We start from the raw sequence: 23,843 nt of genomic DNA, 5'->3' as shown, positions 1-23,843 counted from the left end.
TATCCCCAAAATCTTAATTTTAAGTGTAGCCTTGATCTTGGTTGGGAACAATTGATTTCAAACAAAAGCTTTATTTCTGTGATGTTACTGTGGGCATGCCTCAATGACAATGGGTGCAAATTGATAAAAATGAAGTTGTCTTTATATAATTGTAACTTTTTAAGGCTTAAATGTAAGATTTTTAAATGTCTGTATTTTTTATGCCTAAGAAGGTAAAAAACTTTTTATTGAATATGAATATTCCCTTGAAGTTACTATACATTAAAAAGTATTGCTCTGGCTGGTGTGCTCACTGGTTAGAGCTTCGTTCGATTCCTGGTCAAAGGCATGTGCCTGGTTTGCAGGTTCGGTCCCTGGCCCTGGGTCAGGGAGCGTGCAGGAGGCAGCCAAACAGATGTGTCTCAAATCTGTTTCTCCACCCCCCCCTCCCCCCCAACCTCTCTCTATCCCTCCCTCCCTGCCTTTCCCTCCCTTCTTCTACTCTCTGTGGAAGTCAGTGGAGGAAGTGTCCTCAGGTGAGGATTAACAAACAAAAAAAGTTGTATTAAAGTTTATGATCAAAGTTCTCTTTCTCTTTGGCTGTTTATTTTTTAAAATAGGTTTTTATTGATTTTAGAGAGAGGACTGGAGAGGGAGAGAGAGAGAAAAACATTAATGTAAGAAAAATCGATTGACCAAGGATAGAACCTGAAACCCAGGCATGTGCCCTGAATGGGAATCGAATCAGTAACCTTTGGGTGCATGGTCGATGTTCAAACAACTGAGCCACACCAGCCAGGGCCCCTTTGCCTGTTTTTGAATGGACCACCTTCCAACAGTAAAATGTGCTACTGTTCACAGGTCTCTATCCATGGTACTACCAGAAGTTAGTAAAATATTTAATTTCTCTTCTCGATAAATATAAGACATATGTGCAGTACAGGATAGAATGTGGGGAAATACTGCAGAGCAGGATGTTTTCCTATGGCTGACTTGGCTTGTAATGTTTAACAGCCCTATTAAATTTAGAGAGGGATTCATTCAACTAGAATTAGCTGTATTGTACATAAATGCTATTGGAGTTGGAAGATGAAGACATTGTTGATGCTAATTATTTGGTATTTGTGAATAAGTGAAAAGACTGAAATCTGACCCATCAGTCCTTTCTGCACATATGTATGATCTGTGCTTTGATTTGCAGCTATTACCACTATTTAAAGAACCTGTTGTTCTTTGCAACTGCCTAATTTAGCTCTGTCAGCCTGAAGCCATTGATCCAAGAGCTCTGCTTTTTCTCAAACTTGACTGTAATAGCTATAGGAAAGCTAGCCCAGCACAATTGAATTTCCAATAATGTGGCTTCACTGTCGGTGAAAGTGCTGTATTTTAGGTTCTAACATTTCAGGTCAGAGATCTTGTCTTTAAGTACACAAGAGTTCAAATTAGAATGTATAGAGCCAAATTGGACATCTATGTTAGAGGCAGATCTCATGATAATAAGTAAGGGCTTTGGGTCAGTACTTTGTGCTTTTCAGAGGACAAGCTATTCAGGTTCTGTCATCTCCCCTCTTGTGCTACCTCATCCTGGAGGGATAGTCTTATCTGCATTCCTAGCTGGATGCATTGACATAGGCTTATAGTGTTCACATTTGTCTTGTATAGCAGTTGCATGTCTTTATAGATCCTACTTTAGAGTAGGAAGAAATATTTAAATTCTTCTATACCTTACAGTACCTAATAGAATGTATTTGACTTAGTAGACACAATAGTATGGCATAACTGAATTTGATAGTAGTGCTCAGAAGCAGAATTTTGGTGAATCTGTCAACATGTACAGATATACTGTAGTTATAAGTCTATCTTCTAATACAATAAAACTTTTTACATTAATACTACTATAGTTTTTTAATGCACTTCACGGTTTTGACTTCATATGGATTAATTGGAATTCTGGGGTTACCTTATTTCTTCATCTGTGGGATTGTGGTTGAGGGTTATTTTTGTATTGTAATGCCTTCAAGCCCTATCTCATTCTAGGTTTTCAGTAATCTTTGGCTCTTAAATTAGTTGCAACTTCCATGGATTTTACTTCTTTAGTTAAGATAAAACTTTAAAGGTGTGTCAGATGTAAAGGTAACTTTGCTAAAAACAGCAGGCTTGCCTTCCTTACACCTCACAATAAAAAGGCTCAGTGGAGTTGTGAAAGTTTCATTTCCCATGTGCCCAAAACAGACTTCAGTTCAGAGCTGATGGTGAAAGTTGCTACATCATCCTGTTAGGCCACCAAATTTATGTAAATAACCAGATAAGACCCTTTTCCTCAGGGACTTTAGAATTTCAAGAGATAGTTAATGCATGTAGCATGCAATCTAAATGACTTTAATCTGGTTCAAAAATTTGCACATTATTTGGAAGAGAGGTTAATAATTGAAAGAAGAAAGATGTGTAAAGTCAAATTGGGGCTTTTTTTCTGGAGGTGTTAGTCTGGAAGGGAAGGAAGAGTAACATACAGGAAGATTTCCCAGCGAAAGGTTTTATGTTTAAACTTTACTATGAGAAAGTTCATAGTATGTAAAAGAATAATATAAATACCTTATATTCCCATTGCTTAGCAACCAACAGTTATCAACACATGACCAGTCTTTTCCATCTGGATCATGGGTCAGCAAATGAAGGTCTGCTTTTTACAAATAAAGTTTTATTGTAGCATACCTCGCCCATTTGTTTATATTATTGTCTGTCATCTGTTTTTGTGCTACAGTGGCAATAATGAACATTGAGTAGTTGTGACAGGGATTGTATGCCCCTCAAAGCCTAAAATATTTACTGATTTACTGTGGCCCTTTACAGAAAATATTTAGCAATCTCTGATCTATATGTCTATCCATTATTCTTAACAATACTTTTTTTCAGTTTGTAAATTTGAATACTCTCATACCTTTTACATAGATTTACCAATTTTTGACATTTTTGCACATTTGCTTTTACATTCATATAAATCTCTTATTTTTATTTCATCTTTACTTTAGCTAAGCCATTTGAGGATAATAAATGTACACATTATGATCCTTTACCTCTAAATGTTTGTATCTGTTAAGAACAAGGTCACACTCTTACATAACCTCAGTGCAGTGATCAATTTTAGGGATATTTAACATTGATACAACACTATTATTTAATATATCCCATATTCAAATTTTTGCCAGTTCTCCTAATGACATTGCTAGCAATTGTTTTGCCCTAATTTGGGACTTAATTCATGCACTGAATATTCTGGCACAGTCAGCCTTCCTTTGTGTTTTATTACATTCACATTGTCAGTTTTAAAGAAAGTTTCCCAGTTTGCATTTGCTTCCTCAGGACAGATTCAAATTATGTTAAGGAAGAAAAGAATTGCTTAGCCCTTCTTACTTCCTAGTTTTCTGTGTGTAAGTGCGCGTGCGTGTTAAGGAGAACATAAATTACAGTGTGCTGTATTTAAATAGCATAGAGTTTGGTTATACAGTTTTAAAATGTAGCTCTTTGTGGCACAACTACTGGGAATAATTGTATAAAAGTAAGCAAATTACTAAATATCTAGGACCATTCATTGAATATGGCTAATATATTTCTGCCTTTTCAAGTTGTTTTAGGGGATTAATTGAGATAATACATGCAAAGTACAAAGATGCTATACTGTGATATTTATTAAAATAAAATAAATCCGGAAAAGAGGAAAATCAGTATTCGTTGGAACTGTCAAAAAAATTTGAATGGATAAGATTGTACTTGTTCTGATATGCAAAGGATGGGTTGACTTTGGAGAAAATATCTAGGCGTGCAGACTCCATTGGAAATTTTAAGTGTGAAGGCGATGTGGTCAGGTTAGTGTGGGAAATAATGTTAGGTTGGAAGAACAGATACATCTTGGAGTTTGAGTTTGAAGGTCGTCAGGATTATAGTCCAGCCGTTGCCCATTGGCTAGTTGTATGATTTTGGATAAGTTATTTAACCTGCCTGGACTATATTTTCTAAGCACTATAAAATGACTGGTATATTATTAGCATTCTTCAGAGATAAGAAACAAAGGAATTGAGCTGGATCTTGAAAAATGGATAGGCTCTGGAGGAGAAGGAAAGGGAAAGCCATTAGAACAAGCATGTTAAATTAAAGAAGGCACCATTGGAAATAAACCTATTGTATTACAGGTTAAGGAGTGATGCATGTTGGAAACTAATGAAAAATTAAGGATATAAATTCTGAGCACTACCAGTAGGGTCTTTATAAGCATTTTGGGTAGTTTGCTGAGGGAGCCAGCCTAGGGACTTTTTATTATAGAGGGATACCTCTCCTCCCAGAAATTTGATGTAAGAAATATTAAAACTTAGAGAAAATATCAAAACTTAGTGGTAGGAAGGGGCAGTGTCCGCACGCACCTTGAAGAGAACTTGGGTGAGGTTGTGGATACAGAGAACAGACTGACGGTTGCCTGATGGGAGGGTGGTTTGGGTGAAAAAGGTGAAAGGTTTAAGAAGTACAGATTGGCAGTTACAAAATAATCATGATCTAAAGTATAGGGTATATAGTCAGTAATATTTTAATAACTATGTATAATGATGCCAGGTGGGTACTAGACTTACCAGGGCAATCACTTTGTAAGTTAAGAGTAAGTGGCCACTATGCTGTACTCCTGAAACAAATGTAATACTGAATATGAACTGTAATTAAAAAATTAAAAGAGAAAGAAAAGAAAATGGGTGAGGTTGAAATATAGGCCAGTGATTTGATATATAGGCCTTAGAATTCTTTAGAATGAACGTTTCCGAATGTCAGTTGGTTCTGGAGCTTCTGCAGACCCAGCCATGCAAATGTGGCCTTTGATCTTGGAGGAACAGTAACTGCTTGGGGAAGTATTAACTGAACAATCTACAGAATTGGTAGTCAGGATCTAGACCAGCACATCACCATGCAGTGAATGACCATTATTTATCCAGAACAGATTTCAGCAGCATTATCATGTGGCAGTAAAGAAGACTGTGCATGAGTAACTATTCTTTGTAGATCTTCTCTGCCTGAGGGTTTAAAACCTTTCTTCCGTGAATCATTCATATCTATTTACCTATCTATAAATAAAATCAGTGGAAGTCCTGATTAGTATGAATCCAGCCATTCATTGGAGAAATAAGAGAGATGGGACCATATTTGATCACAAGTTGTTGAAACAGGTTCTAGGAACAAACTTCACTGGGTAGGGAGGAGTATTCTTGTTTTTTTTTTTTTTTTTTTTTTTAAATATATTTTATAGATTTTTTTACAGAGAGAAAGGGAGAGAGATAGAGAGTTAGAAACATTATGGTACTAAGATGTAAGTATTTCTTGGTTTTATTAAAATTAGGCAATTGAGATAAGACAGTCGCCAAATATCTTACTGTACTCATTTTGTTTGTCCTCCCCTACTAGAATTAAACTTCAAGGATTTGTTCTTTAATACTCTGCCCCTTAGCATCTAAAATGATGCCTGCCATGATTAGTAGATACTTAATACACAGTAATCAAATGAATGAAGAACACACCATTAAGCCTAATAAATGAATTCACAAACAGATTCTTTCAAAGTCTTCCTAAAGTCTTTCTCCTTACTCCCTTTCTCCTTCCCCATTGGTTTATGGGCTTTCCTTTGATCAATGAAAGGGTATGACAGGTCACATTTTAATTTTGTCTAGGACTCTAGTCATGCCTTTGAATAAACATTTTAGCCTTAATTAGAAAGGACATTTAACATCTTTTAGCAGGAGCTAAAAAATGTATACCAGTGATTAAGTTTTAAATCTTATGTGGCAAAATTCCATACTTACAATATGCCTATCTAAACTCACGTGAAATCTTTTTAGATTATCAAAGATACCCAGTGATGGGGGTGTGTAAAAGGCATGTGTAGTTAATATTTGTTTTATTCATTACAGAAGTGTGTTTACATGTCCTGGCTGACCTAGGAAATCAGAAATTTCAGCACTTTTTTTTTTACCATGGAAGTAATAAATGCATTTAATAAAATGAAAGAAAAAAAAAGTGTCTTCTTTACTAGCCCCACCCTCAGGTTAGGGCTGCAACAATGGTTCTTTTGGTGGGTAACCATTATATGTTTATTTGTGTCTTTCTTGATCTATTAGCTTTAGACACAATTTATTGACTTCCTTCAACTCTTAAATAAATTGCCCTTGATAATATCTTAGGGAAATACATGTTCTTTGAATAATCACTTGGGGGAGAAAATTGTTGTAGACCAGTGATGGCGAACCTATGACACGCGTGTCAGAGGTGACATGCGAACTCAATTTTTGGTTGATTTTTCTTTGTTAAATGGCATTTAAATATATAAAATAAATATCAAAAATATACGTCTTTGTTTTACTATGGTTGCAAATATCAAAAAATTTCTATATGTGACACGGCACCAGAGTTAAGTTAGGGTTTTTCAAAATGCTGACACGCCGAGCTCAAAAGGTTCGCCATCACTGTTGTAGACTGACATAAAGAAAACATGGGAACACAATAAGAGGTTTATTGGGCAAGAGAAATATTAAGAATTGTAAAAAAAAAAAAGCGCATACCTTTGTTTTTCTTTACATAAAATACTTCTTATCATCAAATGTGTGGTAGTTTTTTATTCTCTGCAACACCATCTGGGTATCCAAGAAGTCAGTTCAGTATTAATACTATCTACTTGGAGTTAGCATCAGATCTCCCAAGTCAAGGGTTCACTTCAAATGCCAACTGCAAGTCCCAGGTTGTTGCTTCTGAGTGACTGGCTATACATAAAATCCGGGTTCTCGTGATCATCCCCTCTTTAGGTTTGATAATTGGCTGGAATGGCTCACAGAACTCAGGGAACCACTTACCCACTTACTGTAAAAGACATGACAAAAGATGCAGTTAACCATCCAGATGGAAGAGATGTGTAGGGCAAGGTGTGGGGTGAGGGTGGGTGCAATGCTTCCATGCCCTGACTGGGGGCATCACCGTCCCAGTACCCCCATATATTCAGTGATGCTGAAGCTCTCTGAACCCCCTCATACTTTTGACATTTTAAAGGAGGCTTCATCACAGGGCATGTCAGTTCTTAGCACACTGACCAGTCCCTCTCCCCTTCCCAGGAGATTGGAGGGAGGTGGAGTGGAAAATTCCAAGCTTCTAATCATGGCTTGGTCTCTGATGACCAGCCCCACCCTAAAGTAGTTACCTAGGAGCCCACCAAGAGTCCCCTCACTAGAAAAAATGACCTGCACATTCCAAGGAATTTAGGAGCTGTGTCAGAAATCAGGGTCAAAGACCAAATATTAGAACAAAGGTGTTCCCAGTGCTCTTACTGTTAGGAAACTACAAGGGTTTTAGTAGTCTGTGCCAGGAACTGTGGGCAGAAACGAGAGAGAGAGAGAGAGAGAGAGAGAGAGAGAGAGAGAGAGAGAGAGAAGAAGAAGAAGAAGAAGAAGAAGAAGAAGAAGAAGAAGAAGAAGAAGAAGAAGAGGGAGGGGGAGGGGGAGGGGGGAGGGGGAGGAGGGGGGAGGAGGGGGAGGAGGAGGAGGAGGAGGAGGGAGGGGAGGGGAGGGATTTCATAACTAGTGGATCAAATTATCTAGTAGGGTCATTCTAGATATACTTTGAATGAAAGTCTGCTATTCTCTCTGTCCTTGTAGTTTTAAACTCTGTCTAGGAATACATGTCTGAGTTGGACTTCAAGGAGAACCAGCTTCTGCCAAGTCATTTTCCATTATGACAGTTCCTTTGGGACTAGGAGCTTGAAGCAATTCCATAAGTTTTTGCATGTGTAGTGTGGTTATAACTAGACCATTTTCCCTCCTTTTACAGTGTGAAAGTCCATGTATCTTAAATATGCTGTGAATGAGTGAGTGAATAAATATTCAAGAACACTTTAGAATTTGAAGAGATCAGTGATTTTGAAAGAATAGACCTATGTAGCCTGGAATGGAACCAGTATCTTAGAATGTGGCTTAACAGCAATCATGGCTTGAACACTCTACAACTATGTTCTGAATTTCTGGCTAAGAACAGTGATAAAATAAAAAAATAAAAAAGTTAAATTTATATACTGTTAAGATGTATAACCATTGACCCTAGATTTCTATGAAAATTGGCAAATTGATGGGGTCAGAGTTCAGTGGTTCTTGGTTGACATTCATCTTATACTGAACCCATTCTGCTCTTCAATACTGCTTCTCTGCCCTTTGAATGAAATTTTCAGTTTTACTTTATATATTTTCCAATCAGTGACATGGAAATAAAGTGGAATTTATTAAAGCTTCAAGTGGAATTTGCTGACTTGCTTTTAAATTAGAAAATTAGTCACTGTAGTAGTGGCATTCGAAGTTAGACTGAATCAAACTGTTAACTTATTATAACAACAGAGAAAGTTAATATTAATAGAATTTATAGAGCTCATTAAATTGTCCAGGGTAGCAAACATCAGGGAGAACTGAGAGCTTACACTCCCTGAAAGGAAGTTCTAGGAATGGGAAACTGCAAGTTATTTAACAACGTTTTAAATTTTTTTGATGTTCTATCTAAAAGGAAAGTAATTTCAGACTACACAGATATTCAGTAATCTACATGACATTCAAAACCAAAATAAAGGTACTATTTTAAAATACTACATAATTATGGAGAAGGCTTAATGAAGCCTTATTAAATTTATCCATTATTTGCTATCACTTAAAAGTAAATCTTACCTGGGAATTCAGTGTTGCAGTTTCAGGCATTAGTTTCATTGCTTCTCAGCTACTATTTGGAAGCGAGGGAATAATAATAATAATAGTAATATTTGACTGATATTTCTTTAAAACATGGACATTTGATTAATCTAATACCCAATATAGATTGGTTGTGATGTTGATTAAAAATTGGTGTTATTTCTTTTTTTTTTTTTTAAAAGATCTCACATTTATTACTGAATCAACCTTCTATTCCAGGAGGAAAAAATCAGAGCAAAAGCACAAGTTCATTAATCTTCCAATTAAAATGCCCCAACTGTCCAGACAGTAGCATCTTTTCAATCATTTAAGGGTGTAGGCAACCTGGATACAGCATAAATATGTGAGTCATCTCTCATGTGTGATTTCTCATAGGCCCAGTTTGGTTCTTCTCCAATGTCTCCTCTTCGAGTTGTACCTGATTTTATTACCAGTTTTCATCCGAATCCATTGGGGAATGGGCCGATTCTGCTTTTGTTTCTTGGCCAGGAACCTCTTGATCCTGAAAGTCTTGTGGGAAGACATGGTGAAGGAGAAGCGAACGCGCGCACCTCGATGGCGGAGAAAGAGAGAGAAGGAAGCGGAAGGACGTATTTAGTGGCACTGACGGGGTGGGGCTATGGGGACTGAGGCGGTGCATTCACCACCCCCTCCGGGCGGGCCCTCCCCTCGCGCGCTCCCAGGGAGCTGTGGGAACGCGGGCTCCGCCCTGGGAAATGCAGTTCGCTTTGTGCATCTTCTGTAGGTGGGTTCCTTGGAGTCCTTCAGTGTGCCGGGGGGAACCTGTTTCGTGGGTCTGGTGTTATTTCTTAAAGGTCAAAAATCTTGAACCACTCTTGCTTCCCTCTCCAGTAATCCTTTTCCCCCCTCTAATTTTACATTCTATATTTAATCCAGAAATGATACCTTATTTTCAGAATGCTAATAGCAGTCTTCTTAAAATCAAAGTTGCATTTTTTTAATAAAATAAAAACATTCATGAAAACAAAATATTCTAGACATTTAGATTGGTTATGACCACTTTATTCAGTAAATCTGTGGTTCTATTAAAGGACAGCTCAGTGTGTTCCATCTCACACACACAGTCCAGTAAAATAACAATGGCTATCATAAACTGCTTTTTTATATCTCAGGTACTATTACATGTTTGATAGGTATTAACTTACTTAGTTGTCATAACAACATCCCTCTGTGGATAGTGTTAAAATTCTCACTTTACAGATGAGGAAACAGAAGTTTACAATAACCAGCCTAATGTCTCATGCTCATTAAGTGGTGGAGTGACAGTATTCTTAGTAGTTCTATGTAGTTTTTGGTAAAAAATGGATGAAGCTGAGAATGGAAGGCAATGTAAATATTAGTAAGGGCTGCACTAATATAATTGAAAAAATTGTAAAGAACCAGACATTTGTTTCTGGCAATTGTATTTTGTAAGGTTTACACATGAAATGGACTGGCATAGGATTATTAAATGTATGTGGAAAAGAGGGAATTTGGTGTGGTTAGGGCAGAATAAGGACATATCCATGAAATGTTCACATTATTAGGAGAGGGGAAAGAAAGAAAGAAAAGTTATAGGAGATATGATATAGGGATATAATTTCATAGTAGCCACCAGTGAACCTGTAGTATTAGAATGCCGGTAGAGCACATGTGTCTCTTTCTTTCCGGGATCTTGGGATCAGATTTGATGATGAAAGGAGTCCCTGCCTATTGTAAGCTGTCTGATTTTTAGGAGTAGTCTGTTTAGTTTTTTGTCTGTAGGACAATGAAGGAAAATAGCAAAAATCTCTTGCTCCTTTCTCAGCTACAGGCTGTTCTACTTGTTTTTTACACAGCTCTTGGCCTTCCTTCCCAGTTCCTCTACACTGGCCTAAGGGAATCAAAGGGATCAAAATCAAATCACACCCTAAAAGAGCAAACAAAGGAAATACCTTTAACAGCAATTGCATTTGTAGCAGAGTAGCAGTGCATTAAAATGCTTTTAAAGTGTTCTACCTAGATGCAATAGTTATGATAGTATGTTTGGGTCATATAATATTTCAGCGATAAGCTGTTAAATAATTGGTCATAGTTCTTTTTCTTTATCTTTTCAACCAAATAATACTTCTAGTTTTCTGAATTTCAGGTATGGTTTGCATCAGATATAGTTTGCATTTGCCCAAAAATTGATTTTATGAGGGAATGAAAAGGAAACCAACAATTTCGTCATCGGTTTTTATAATACCTGTATGGATAAGGTCTTTATTGTAACAGCTAGTCTTTTTTTGAGAGGGATTCATTTTACTATGTTTTCCATGCTTTGCTTTAGGCATCTAGTATTACAAAGATGAATAAGGAATCTTTCAAGATGCATACTTTTTATTGAAGGGAGACAGGCATATAAAATGAATATCTGTAATGGTGGTAGAGCTTAAGTAGGATTTAGATGATTTAAATTTTAGCTAGAGGATATAAGCATATCCAAAGTCATAAAGGTCTGGGGGCTTGGAGGACTAAAAACATACTAGAGATGGAATGGAATGGTGTTTGGCGATTGATTAGCTATAGATGATGAAAGAGGAGAAAGAGCCATTGTTTTTAGCTGAGTTTGTGGGAGGATGGAGCCATACACAGAGGTAGAGAATATAGGAAGTGGAGCCAGTTTGGAATGGGAGATGAACTAAGTTTATACAGATTAAGTTTGAAATGCTTTGGGGAAATATATAGGAATATAGGTGAGGAAGAAACTTCTCTACCCTCAAGGTTCTTTTATTTTTTTTATTGTTTATTTTTTTTAAATATATTTTATTGATTTTTTACAGAGAGGAAGGGAGAGAGATAGATAGTTAGAAACATCGATGGGAGAGAAACATCGACCAGCCGCCTCCTGCACATCTCCCACGGGGGATGTGCCCGCAACCCAGGTACATGCCCTTGACCGGAATCGAACCCGGGACCCTTCAGTCCGCAGGCCAACGCTCCATCCACTGAGCCAAACCGGTTTTGGCCTCAAGGTTCTTTTAGATGGTCTAATAATTAAAATTATGTGAGAGAGATTAACAAGAGAAAATAACCAAATTATAGTGCATATATATGCATGAGAACCCCACATACAAGTTAGAGACCCCATATAAAATGAATGAGAGAGGTTCAAAGACAGAGTTAGACTGAGGTATGTAAGGCATTCTGACTAAGGAATGAGGTAAGGTTCCGTGGGGCTTGAGAGGGGAGGAAGGTCTTTGCAAGAGATAACAAGAGCAGATGTTCAGTAATTATTCGTTTGCTCTGTCATATAGATATGGGTAAGGCCCCTAATTTAAATTCTTTAAGGGAGAGGTAAATGTTTTCAAGAGCCTCGGGGTCTTATTGCCTTGAGCTCAAAACAATCCACATTGCAAAGTTGTACCTCTTGGAGAGGCCTGTTCTGAACCCCTACAGGCAGAAGGATGTCCAAATGGCTTCAAGTTACAGGAGACCACTATTTTACACAAACCAGTGTAGAGGCAGGAAGTTGCTATTGTTTACTCTATTTTCCTTAGTGTGAGGACTTCCTTCAGGCTTCTTGCCTCAGTGGAAAATGGCATCTGGTGGTGGAGCCTGTGCAGGAGGAAGTGCTGCACCTGCCCTCTACTCTCAGGACCCCTCCCAGGAGCGGTGGCCCCCCTCCCCAGTGTCTGTTTCCTAGGGCTCCCTCTAGCTGTAAGAAAGGCTGGGAAAGTGAGTATCTGGACATGCTGTTGCTTTGAATAAAATTGGGATTATGTAAGCAAGAAAGCAACTAATAGTTGTTATGTAAACGATAACTAAGCAGTGATCCAACAAAGAAACCCACTATTGCCTCTTTCACTTCAAAATTTAAAAAAGGAAAAGAAAAAAGCTGAATTTTCAGATCATCAATTTTGGGATGCATGGCTATTACAAGTAATTGGGGCTTTAGACTTCATCAAAATTACAGGGGAAGTGGATTGAGGAATGTCGATGGGATTCAAGGGGCAGTGTACATTGATATTTATAAAGAAGAATTGACAAAATTTAGTGGTTGATATGGCCAACAAAGGAGAGAGAAGGAAGAGCCAAGAAAGATGACTTTCTGGCTACTGACTTGGGTAGTGAATATTAAGCCACAAGTAGCACAAAATTTGCTCCAGCAATGGCTGTGGTGCTTTTGTGCCTTCCAGTACTTTAATAAACCTCCAAAGGCAGGAGGATTACGCTTTCTAAAATTCCAGGCTCTCTTATAAATACTTATTATGCAAATTAAATAAATTTAACCTTACTCCCATCCAGTGAAGTCCCTGATTTCTGAATGTATTAAGTTTTTTTGTTTTTTAAAAAAACAACTAAATCTACATAGCACTTCAAGAACTAGTTAGTTGTATGAAGCACTCTAGGTCAAATGTATTTGGAAGCTGGGGGAGTGGGGGGGAGGGTAGCAAGTAGTATTTATTGGTTGGTGGATTTATACTAGCCTCTGGGTTGCCCACCATCCTTACTATACTGACTCCATCTTACCTTTGCAATAAGAGAATGTAGATACAAATCTAAAGAGAGTATAGATACACATCTCTTTCTCCTAAGTAAAGTGATACTTGCTTTAAAAATTCTTTATCATGTTGGAATAAGAAAACTCTTTTGGAAACAAAGACTTTGAAGAGAGATTCAGAAGACCTAGAGGGGAGTGGTTAAGAATTTGGCACCTGATGGCCACTTTTCTGCCCTTTATCAGCTATTGCTTTGAGTCTAGAACGTCTTTGAGACTTTGTTAACTTGTTTTTAAATAGAGGCAATAATACCTACTGTACAAGCTTGTTGTGAGTTTTAAATGATACTGAATGCACAAGCAATGCAGAGTTTAATAGTTAATTACTTCTGGTAAGAATATTTAACCTCTGTTACTCAATTTTTTTTATAAACCAGACTGCTTTAAAAAACAAAACAAAACTTTAACCTTCAGATCATCACAATGGGTTTTCTAGGCTACTTATAAGATACTAGTAGCCCGGTGCACAAAAATTTGTGCACTCGGGGGTGGGGGGGGGTGAGGGGTGGGGCCAGACCCCTCAGCCTGACCTGCACCCTCTGTCATGTTCCGACACCCCGCCACTCCTGGTATAGGCACAGGCCTACAGGCTTGGGGCGGCCTGTCTCCTGAGGCCCCATTTTATCAAGAGAACAAAGTCAGCGTTAGTTACAGCCCTCACCGAACCCAGTACAGTGCATCTATGCGTACAACTGCCTCGTTCATGTGCCTGCTTCGCCCTATTGAATTACTAACATCTTGAGGACATAGCTCTGTCTTATCCTGCTTCAACTTCAGTGCCTGGCCTGGTGCCAGGGACCTGAGAGGGTTTGCTGAGTGAGTGAGTGAATAATGAGTGAGTGAATGAGTGAATGAATGAGTGAGTAAGTGAATGAGCAAGCAGCTACAGGGCAGGAACTTCTGCCGCATTGCCATGGCAATGCAGCAGAAGTTGCGGCCCGGCTCCCGGCTGCCTGATGCCCACCCAGGGAAGTTCCCGCCCAGTTCCCAGCGGCCAGGTGCCCCTCTCCTGGCTGCATAGTTCGCGCCTCGCTCTTGGCTGCATGATGCAAACCCCGGGAAGTTCCCGCCCTGCTCCCAGCAGCCCCACGCCCCTCTCCCAGCTGCATAGTTCTCGCAGGGCAAAGGCGGCCCGGTTTCTCCGCCTTTGCCCTGCCACCCGGCTCTTGCCTGCCGCCTGGGTTTCCGATCACCGTCAGCAGCAGGCGGCTTCTTCGTCCTTCTCCTTTCGCCTCCCTCATTGTGCCTATGTATGCAAATTAACCGCCATCTTTGTTGGCGGTTAGCCACCATCTTTGTTGGTAGTTAATTTGCATATCACCCTGATTAGCCAATGGGAAGCGTAGCGGAGGTACGGTTAATTACCCTTTTTGTCTTTTATTACAGGATAGGATATAGGCAAGAACAGATCTTTCAGAGAAAAAATTGGAGTAATTGAAACATAAGTGACCTATTTTGTGAATGTGAATGTTCTAGGTACTAACACTTAAATGACAACCTCAAGATAAGGCACATCTGCACCCATGACTGCCTGCATACATACAGAACAGAGAATATGCAATAGCTTCCTGATATCTTGCCAGCTCTCCTGTTGAAATACAAACCAGTTCTAAGCATTCTACTTACTACTACAGCCTGTAGGTACCACTCCTCCTTCCCTCCTCCACTCTGGAGTCCCCTCCCCCTACTCAGACCTTTACATTTTTTAATAGCAGTTGTCACCAACTGTGTGCAACCTAATTCTAAATTCTCCTGGAATTTAAACTGGGAAGGCAAGGGTCTTTATTTACTGACTAGAGGCCTGATGCACGAAATTCTTGCAAGGGCCTTGGCCCCCACTGCCACTGCGGCTTTGTCCGGAAGGAAGAACATCGGACTAACTAGCATATTACCCTTTTATTATAGATACTAGAGGCCCAGTGCACGAAATTCGTGCACAGGTAGAGTCTCTGGTGATCAGGGCCAATCTGTGGAGCGACCGGCGAGGCAATCAGGCGGCTCCCGCTGGCATTCACCTTGGCCAGCCTGGCACTGCCCACTTGCCAGCCCTGCCCCCCGCCACCACCAACGGTCGCCTCCCTCTGCGGGGCGACCAGTGGGGCGATCGGGGGGCCCCTGCTGGCACCCATGTTGGCTGGCCTAGGGCCTGTGGGCTAAGGGCAGCTCCTGCATTGAGCGTCTGCCCCCTGGTGGTCAGTGCATGTCATAGCAACTGGTCATTCTGCTGTTTGGTTGATTTGCATATTAGGCTTTTATTATATAGGATATTTTAGTAAATTTTGTTCTGTTGGTAAGGGGCTAACTTGTAGTATTAACAATGTTTAATAGAGAGGTTAATAAAACATTTTCCCTTTTTTTCTATCTTCCTCTTCTCTTCTATCTCCTTTCTCTTCACAGTTCTGTTTGTTGCAGGATAAATACTACAGTCAAAGAAAAAAGAAAAACCCTACTATGTTAACTTGGCTTTGAGATAAAAGCAGGCTTTAGATTACATTGCTTCCTGGTCTCCTGAAGAAGAATCTGGCTTTCTCCTACCTAGGTTGGCATTTTCTTGAGTAGTTAATGCATAGCTTATGCAGAGAGTTCACTTGTAGTAGGCAGGTCCTTTGTTGTGGGTGGATTCTTTGGTTGTTTTGATATTAGAGAACTTAGAAAAGATAAGAAAATTAACATTTTGTTTGATCTGTAATTTTGTCTATAGGTTTATGAGTTTGTTTTAAAAGTTAATTACTAATACATAATTAACGTGTTCATTCCCAGATTTATCTGTGAGTAATATTATGATTTAGGATTGTTAGAAAATGTGAAAACATCTTTTGCAGTTAAACACTTTAGTTTACATTATGGAAGTGATTTTGTGTCCAGTGGTCATCAATCATATCAGAGAGCTAAAAGATAAGCTCATTTTCTCTTAGTTTAAAATATGCATAATTACTTTCATTTCTTTTCACCCACTATTTGGTGAACATTGGCAGGTACTGGCAAAATTTATGGCCAGCAGTTTTTGTTACTTCATTTGCTCTGGCCAAGAGGATTCATTCCCAGGACCATGCTATTCTGTGCCTTCGTTGTTTTCTGTCTTTGTTGGTTGTCTGTTTTTTTGTTTTGTTTTGTTTTGTTTTTTAATAGTTCCCATTGCTATTTTTATCATTTCATGGTAAGTCGTAAACAGTTTTTTGCTTAGAACATTATTTATTTATTTAAAATATGTTTTCATTGATTTCAGAGAGAGGGAGAGAGAGAGAAACATTAATGATGAGAGAGAATCATTGATCGGCTGCCTCCTGCACACCCTTTACTGGGGACTGAGCCTGCAACTCATGCATATGCCCTTGATCAGAATCAAACCCGGGACCCTTCAGTCCTCAGGGTGACGCTCTATCCACTGGGCCATACTGGCTAGGGCAATTCTTTTATTTTTTTAATATTAGTCTATTTTTTACACTTTTGTTCCCTTTTAAGCCATATAAGCGGTTATAATTAGCTGGTATTTATTGGTATTCTGTGAGAAAACATCTTTAGGGATTTCATAGGGTTGCTGCTCTTATTTTTACATCACAGATTTTTAAAAAAATAGCCAGACTGTGTATTCATGTTGTCGAGCCATCTAATATGCCAGTGGTTCTCAACCTTCTGGCCCTTTAAATACAGTTCCTCATGTTGTGACCCAACCATAAAATTATTTTCATTGCTACTTCATAACTGTAATTTTGCTACTGTTATGAATCTTAATGTAAATATCTGATATGCAGGATGGTCTTAGGCGACCCCTGTGAAAGGGTCGTTCGACCGCCAAAGGGGTCGCGACCCACAGGTTGAGAACTGCTGTAATATGCCATCTCTGCAGAGAGGAGGACACTGAGTGCTTCCTTGTGGTTATATGGGTATGGCATGACAGAGATGAGTTTTTGATGAGGGAGGGTAGAAATCCTTTGTTCTGTTTACTTCCACTGTCTATCTTTTTAAAACATATTTTTATTGATTCAGAGAGGAAGGGAGAGGTAGAGAGAGAATCACTGATTGGCTGCCTCCTGCATGCCCCCCACTGGGGATCAGGCCTGCAACCCAGGCATGTGCCCTTGACTGGAATTGAACCTGAGACCCTTTGGTCCCCAGGCCAACGCTCTGTCCACCAAGCCAAACCGGCCAGGGCTCCACTGTCTTTTAAGTGTCTGAAAATGGCAGAGAAATACTTAAGTTTTAATGCTCTTTTTTTGATAGAACCTCATTGTTTTATATAGTACCACATAAGAATAATTTTCTTCCCATAGAATGGGTATATAGTTTTAGTAGAGAATGCTTGAATACTTTTTTTTTTTAAACTTAGTCTGTTACTTAAAAAAGATGTATATATATATATATCTTTATCTCATTTAACCTAAAAGTTTCCCCCTGGATCTGTAGAAGATTGGGAGGTCTTGGGAATTACTTCATGGCCAAGGAAGTATTGCCTGTTTCCCTTTTGTGTAAGTTTGTGAATAAAGTTTTATTTGAAACAGTAATATACATTCATTTATGTATTGTCTCTGGTTGCTTTGCACCACAATAGCAGAGTTGAGTACCTGCAACAGAGACCATATGGCCTGCAAAACCAAAAATACTTCCTGGCCATAGTTTGCCAATTCCTAGATCATTGCATAAGCGATGGCTGAAAAGTGGGATGGAGTAGTAGGGTTCATCTGCGCTCAGTCAGTGCTTTATTATAATTTGGGTGGTGGGCACAGAGAGGAGTAGTGTTTTGTATTGAAGTAAATCATTACTTAAGAAAGGTTATCTTTCTTTTCATGACCCCTGAAACAGGGATGGGGGTGCGAGCATGAGCCTCTGTCCCCCTGTGTTTGTGTGTCCTGAGTGAATCAGGCAGACCACACAACTTGTATTTGCTGGTTTAAATGTTTCATTTTAAATTTGGTGAAAAAGCTAAATTGTAAACAATTTGGCAGCCCAACCATTGGGGCTCAGTGGTTGAGCATCAATCTATGAACCAGGAGGTCACGGTTCGATTCCTGGTGAGGGCACATGCCTGGGCTGCAGGCTTGATCCCCAGTAGGAAAGGGCGTGCAGGAGGCAGCTGATCAATGATTTTCTCTCATCATTGATGTTTCTATATCTCCCTCTCCCTTCCTCTCTGAAATCAATAAAATATACACTGAGTGGCCAGATTACTATGACCACCTGACATTTGTAGGCAAATTAGCTATAATTTCGCGGTGAAGTTGCTAGAGGGCCAGATCATTATAAATTCTGAATAGCACAACATACCTAAGTATCGTTGCTGTTCAAGTTCATCCTATCATGTTGATGGCTTATCCCAATGGAGATGGCTTCTTCCAATAAGACAATGCACCATGCTACGGTGCTCATATTGTGCAGCAGTGGTTTCAAGAACACAAGGGAGACTTTACCTTGCTTAGGTGGCCCCCACAATCACCAGATCTCAATCTAATTGAGCATTTGTGGGACAAAGTTAAAAGAGCCATCAGGCATCTGGTTCCACAACCATCAAATCTCACAGAACTGGACATCAGGCATGGTGTCAGATTCCTCTCATCACCTTTCAACATCTTGTGGAGTCAATGCCAAGAAGAATCGCCGCAGTATTGAAGGCAAAAGGTGGCCCAACAAAGTACTGATGGGGTGGTCATAATAATCTGGCCGGTCATAATAACCTGGCCACTCAGTGTATATCTTAAAAAAAGAACACAACAATTTGGCAGACCAACATCAAGTGAGAATTTGGCATTTTTAAAAATAATTATGAATATGTCATTTTCTTATATACTTAGAATGAATTATGTTAAAAGACAGGCTATCTCTGATTTCTTAAAAGAGTATGTATTTTTGACAGCAAACATGGTAGTTAAATGAGAAATTTTTTTGAACTTACTGCAGGTAAAGCATTTGTTGGCACTAAATTATACCAGTTTTAAAAATATGAAGTCAAAGCAACCAGTTTTTAGTTTTTTCATGTTAAAATCTGTAAATAAATACTCTTTTTAAAGACACATAAGAGTGTCTTGTTTGAATCTTTCACTAGTAGATAGAAATAATAACATTTAAAATTCTGAACTCAACACCTACTTTAATGTAAATATGTTTTTTTCTCTTTGTGTCCTAAATACTTCTGAATGACGATTTTCATTTTATTAATCATCTGCTGGTATGTTCTTAGTGTTTAAAAAAAATTAAGCTTATCCTTTTCTAATACAAAGTGAAAGTTGAAGATGGCAGAGAAATATTGAAGTTTTTCAGTAGACAGTTTTTCAGTGTAATTGACAGGCTCTCTGCTTCAGTGAGAGGTCAGGTGTGGTCATTGTTACACTGCCATGTTTGGGCACACTCCAAATATGTTATAGTTTAAAAGTAGTATCAGTGATTAATCTTTTCTTTGAGTAGTTATGCTATTATGTAAACTCCCAAAAGACAAAGTAAGACTGGACACTATAGTCATAGTAGCACACAGCTCAGCAGAATATTAATGGGCAGTTTGTGTCTTGTACAGAAGTGCACAGCCAGAGACAAGCAGTGCTAACATCCAGACCACCCTCTGTCCACCAAGCCATTGCCCTGGTAGTGGACTGTGTCTTCTCACAGGAAAGGGCTCCTTTTCACTTCTGTGTATTATTTTTAAATGATCGCATTAGAATCCTATGCCAGGCAATGTTTAGCACTTCATAAATTCAGCTCTCATCACAATTTATTTTACAGATGGAAGAACTGAGGCACAGAGAGGTAACTTTAGTGTTAGATCTTGGTTGTGAGTGAAATCCCAGCTGTGTTGCTGCACAGTTCAGGCTCTGAACCCCCAGTACTGTAACGTGGCTTCTCTTTTTTCCTAATGTGTCTTACTGGAGTCCACTTCGCACAAAAGTGCCATAGGTGCTACTGGTGGCCCTATCGCGATGGCACACTGGAACGCCGATGGAAGGAATCAGACAGGGCACATACACAGCCCTGTATATTCCACTGTAATACCTTTCTCAGTGAATGATATAGATCTGGGTTTTGTTTAAATATTTCCATTGATTTGCATAACAGTTTTTCATTATATCGAATAGAAAAAAAATCTTCCTATCATTTCTACTTACTACTTGGAGTGTTGTCATACAGAGTTCAGTCTCATTTGGTCTTTATGTGTCTCTTATCTAAATGTAGGTACCAGTAATGCCCCTTTTGTGCTCTTTTATTATGATTTTGTGATCTTATGTCCTCATTATTACCTTTTCTAATTCATTTTTGGGGAGGGGGATTGAGTTTATCTTTTGTTTCTTATTGCTAATCTTAAAATCAAATTAATAGCATTTAATTTGCTTGGTACAGTATGTTTCCCACTCTAATTCTGAGAAGCACTCACTTTGCAATGCTGATATTTGAAAGAAGTGATTCTTTTGGGCTTCCTCACCCCACAAGAATAATAATTAGAATCTGACTAGTAAAATTCCCTATTCTTCCTTTTCCTGCCACATATTCCAGTGGTTCCCAACCCCCATTGGAATCTCATGGGGGAGCTTTAAAATGCAACCAATGTACAGATTCTACCCTAGACTGATTAAATCTGAGTGTCACGGCTAGGTTAGAATCTGGGAAGGGATTTCTGTAGGGCACAGTTAACCAAAGACCCATCATCCCTGCAAGAACTGTTTTTGTTCCTGCTGGGAGTGTACTAGTATTGTTCAGCAGAATGATTTCTGTCTTGTCCTAGCCTAATTAACTGTTCCAAGTTCTTGAATAGCCGATATCTTGAATCAAATGTTTAGCCCTTGGGAAGAGTGAGAAAACCTAAAAAGATTTGGGAATTATGTCAGTTTTTTCTTAAAACTTAAGTGCCAAGGTACTGCCTATGTAGTGTTAAGCAAATTTGGAAAAGGCAAAGTTTGATTTGTTTTATCCTATAATGTCCTACATCCTTATACTATTCCTACTACCTCCCCTCACCCGTCTACTTGTTTCTTCCTCCCAAATCGCTTTTATAAATGTTTAGCTGCCATCAGCTTTGTGTTAAGAAAACAATGTCATATCTGTCATATTTCTAAGGCATAATAAATTATAAGTCCCACCATTAATTTAGTAACAGTTTTTTGGATGAGAAAAAGAAACTAGTTACAGTTACACATTGTTGATGTACCACTTTTTTTTCAAAGTAACTGACAACAGTGTGTGCTTAGTCAAACACTTTTATATCACCTGTCTAATATCACAACTAACATGTGAGTCTAAGCCTTTTCTCCATGCTCAGTTATCTATCATTGAAAGTTAGTGAACTAGAAACTTTTGATTGGTAGATGTTAGTGCCTAAAAAATCAATTTAATTTTTAATAATACTTAAAACTGCCCAAACCAAACTTTAATTTTAAAAACTTTGTGTCTTAGTATAAGAGAATTTGTGGTTTTATTGTTTTTCATTGCATTGCTAATTCTTGGACAGGAACATTTTTGAGTACTAGTACTTTTTTGTGTTATTCCTCCACAATCTATTTTTTTTATATAAATCTAATATAAAATCCAACTACAGGTGATGCTACCAATGAAACTAACTCAGCTGAAGTAATAATTGTATGATTAGACATCAATGCATATTGATTTCATTTATTTTTTAAAATGTATGTTTAAATTGTTTTTTTATGTGGATTTGTGCTCTTATATCCAATTAGAGGCCCATTGCATGAATTCGTGCATGGGTGGGGTCCAGCTGGCCTGGCTCCAATCAAGGCGGATTGGGGCCGGGCCTGTCGGGAGGAGGAGACAGCGGGAGGTTGGCTGGACGACCGGGTCCCAATTGGGGTCAGGCCGGCTGTGGGGAGGGGTCAGGGGGCAATTGGCCGGTGGGCCCCACCCCTGATTGGGGTGTGGGAGGGGGGTGATTGGGGTCGGGGCTGGCCATGGGGAGGGGCTGCAGGAGGTTGGCCGGCTGGCCTGCCCCCTATTGGGTTGGGGGGGGCAATCAGGGGCAAGGCTGGAGGGGGTGAGGGGCTGCGGGCTGATCAGGGTGGTGAGGGCCCATTGGGAGCAGGGCCAGCTGCGGGGAGGGGCCGCGGGACATTGGCCAGCTGGCTCACCCCCTGATCCGGTAGTTTTCTGGCTGCAGTGGGCGTCATAGCAGCCGGTCGTTCAGTTGTTAAGATGTTCTGGTCGCTGGCGTTTTATATATAGATTAGAAAATTGGGATCATAATATACAACTCTTGAATCCATTTTCCCTAAGTCACTTAAATAACAAAGGAAAGTGAAAATCATAGCAAATGATGGTGAACTTGTGTTTGGTCTGACTACTGGGCCTTTGAATCTGATCTGATCTCTCTGTCAGTTTCTTTAAGATATCCCTTCTGTACAGCTCCTTCCCCTTTTCCACTGGCTGTCTAGAATATTTTGTAGGTGTGTGATTGAGAATGGGATGAGGAGAGCACAGGCTATAATGTTTTAGAGGCTTTGATGAATGCTTAGTATGATATTAGATATTGCCCAGTTGAAGAAGGCAATTAGTAAGTCTTTTGTTAAATGGATCAGTGCAATTGAGAAGATTTAGTTGAAATTTCAGTGTACAAATATATCCTTCTCTTAGTTGTTTCAGTTGAAGGTAATCACTATTTGTTTATTGTATTAAGCAATCTTGTGCTAAGCAATTTATTTTGGACTTTTTATGTGACCTTTTTGTTTTTTTGCCCCCAAGTTCATTTAATAAGAAACTTTCGAAGCACGTTAATTATGGCAAGATCATTTTTTTCTCTTAATTCTTGGGATGATTTCCCCAATTTATATAATTCGTTTGTACCTTTTATTTCTTAAGGATATCAAGTACACTTTCTTGAATTTGTTATTGACCACTAGATTCTAGATTAGATTATGCCGCAATATGTATTTTTTCTTACGAAAAGGATCTGTAATCCATTACCTTTTCAAAGAGATCTATGAGTCAAATAAATTTACTTCTAAAGTCTTTACGGTAGTATTTTTAAAGATCAGTCAAAATATACTGTCGAACTATTTTATAGAAGTTTTGCATATTAAAAAATCCTAATTATATGTAGATGGAAGATTTTGAAAGATGTCTGCTGAGTCAGCAGTGTCTATTTGAAAGCCTTTTCCAAAATTAATGTCATTTTAGGTAAAATGTTCTGAAAGCAAAACTTTTTGCTTAGAAGTAAAACCAAAGCCTACAAACATTAATTTCAGTACAAAAAGTAAAACAAATAGGTATAGTGTATGTAGAACAAAATAGTTGTTTTATGCTGATTTTATATGGTTATATGCTCATGAATTTGTTTTTTGTTTTGTTTTTTCTTTTTAGTGGCAGAAGGTTAGCCTTTATTGGTTACTTCCTATAAGTATTGGTATAGCCAGGCTTTCCTAAGCATTTCTACAACAAACAAAAAGTTGAGTAGTTCTTCCTAACCAATATGATTCGTTTGCTATAATCCAGTCTCTACTATGTTTTATTTTCAACTAGAGGCTTGGTGCACGAATTTGTGCACGGGTGGGGTCCGGCCAGCCCGCCCCGATGGGGGCCGATAGGGGCTGGGCTGGCAAGGGGGTAGCGGATGCGGGAGGTTTGCTGGCTGGCGCCACCCCTGATTGGGGTGGAGGGGCCTGACTGGGGGTGGG

General features: G+C 38.9%; 2 protein-coding genes across 2 annotated transcripts in view; one reads left to right on the top strand and one right to left on the bottom strand.

Annotated features, from left to right (window-relative positions):
• TBL1XR1 (transducin beta like 1 X-linked receptor 1) overlaps positions 1–23,843 on the top strand; it is a 152,949-nt gene that overhangs the window by 57,078 nt on the left and 72,028 nt on the right.
• Positions 8,887–9,317, bottom strand: LOC102417744 (60S ribosomal protein L39). The gene has a single exon (XM_006096210.3). It carries the CDS (start codon positions 9,246–9,248, stop codon positions 9,093–9,095), a length of 156 nt encoding a protein of 51 aa, XP_006096272.1. The 5' UTR covers positions 9,249–9,317; the 3' UTR covers positions 8,887–9,092.

Source organism: Myotis lucifugus, unplaced genomic scaffold (genome assembly GCF_000147115.1).
Source record: "Myotis lucifugus unplaced genomic scaffold, Myoluc2.0 scaffold_170, whole genome shotgun sequence".
Classification (NCBI taxonomy): Eukaryota; Metazoa; Chordata; class Mammalia; order Chiroptera; family Vespertilionidae; genus Myotis; species Myotis lucifugus.
Note: the sequence above shows the minus strand (reverse complement) of the source record. Positions and strands in the feature narration are given on the sequence as shown.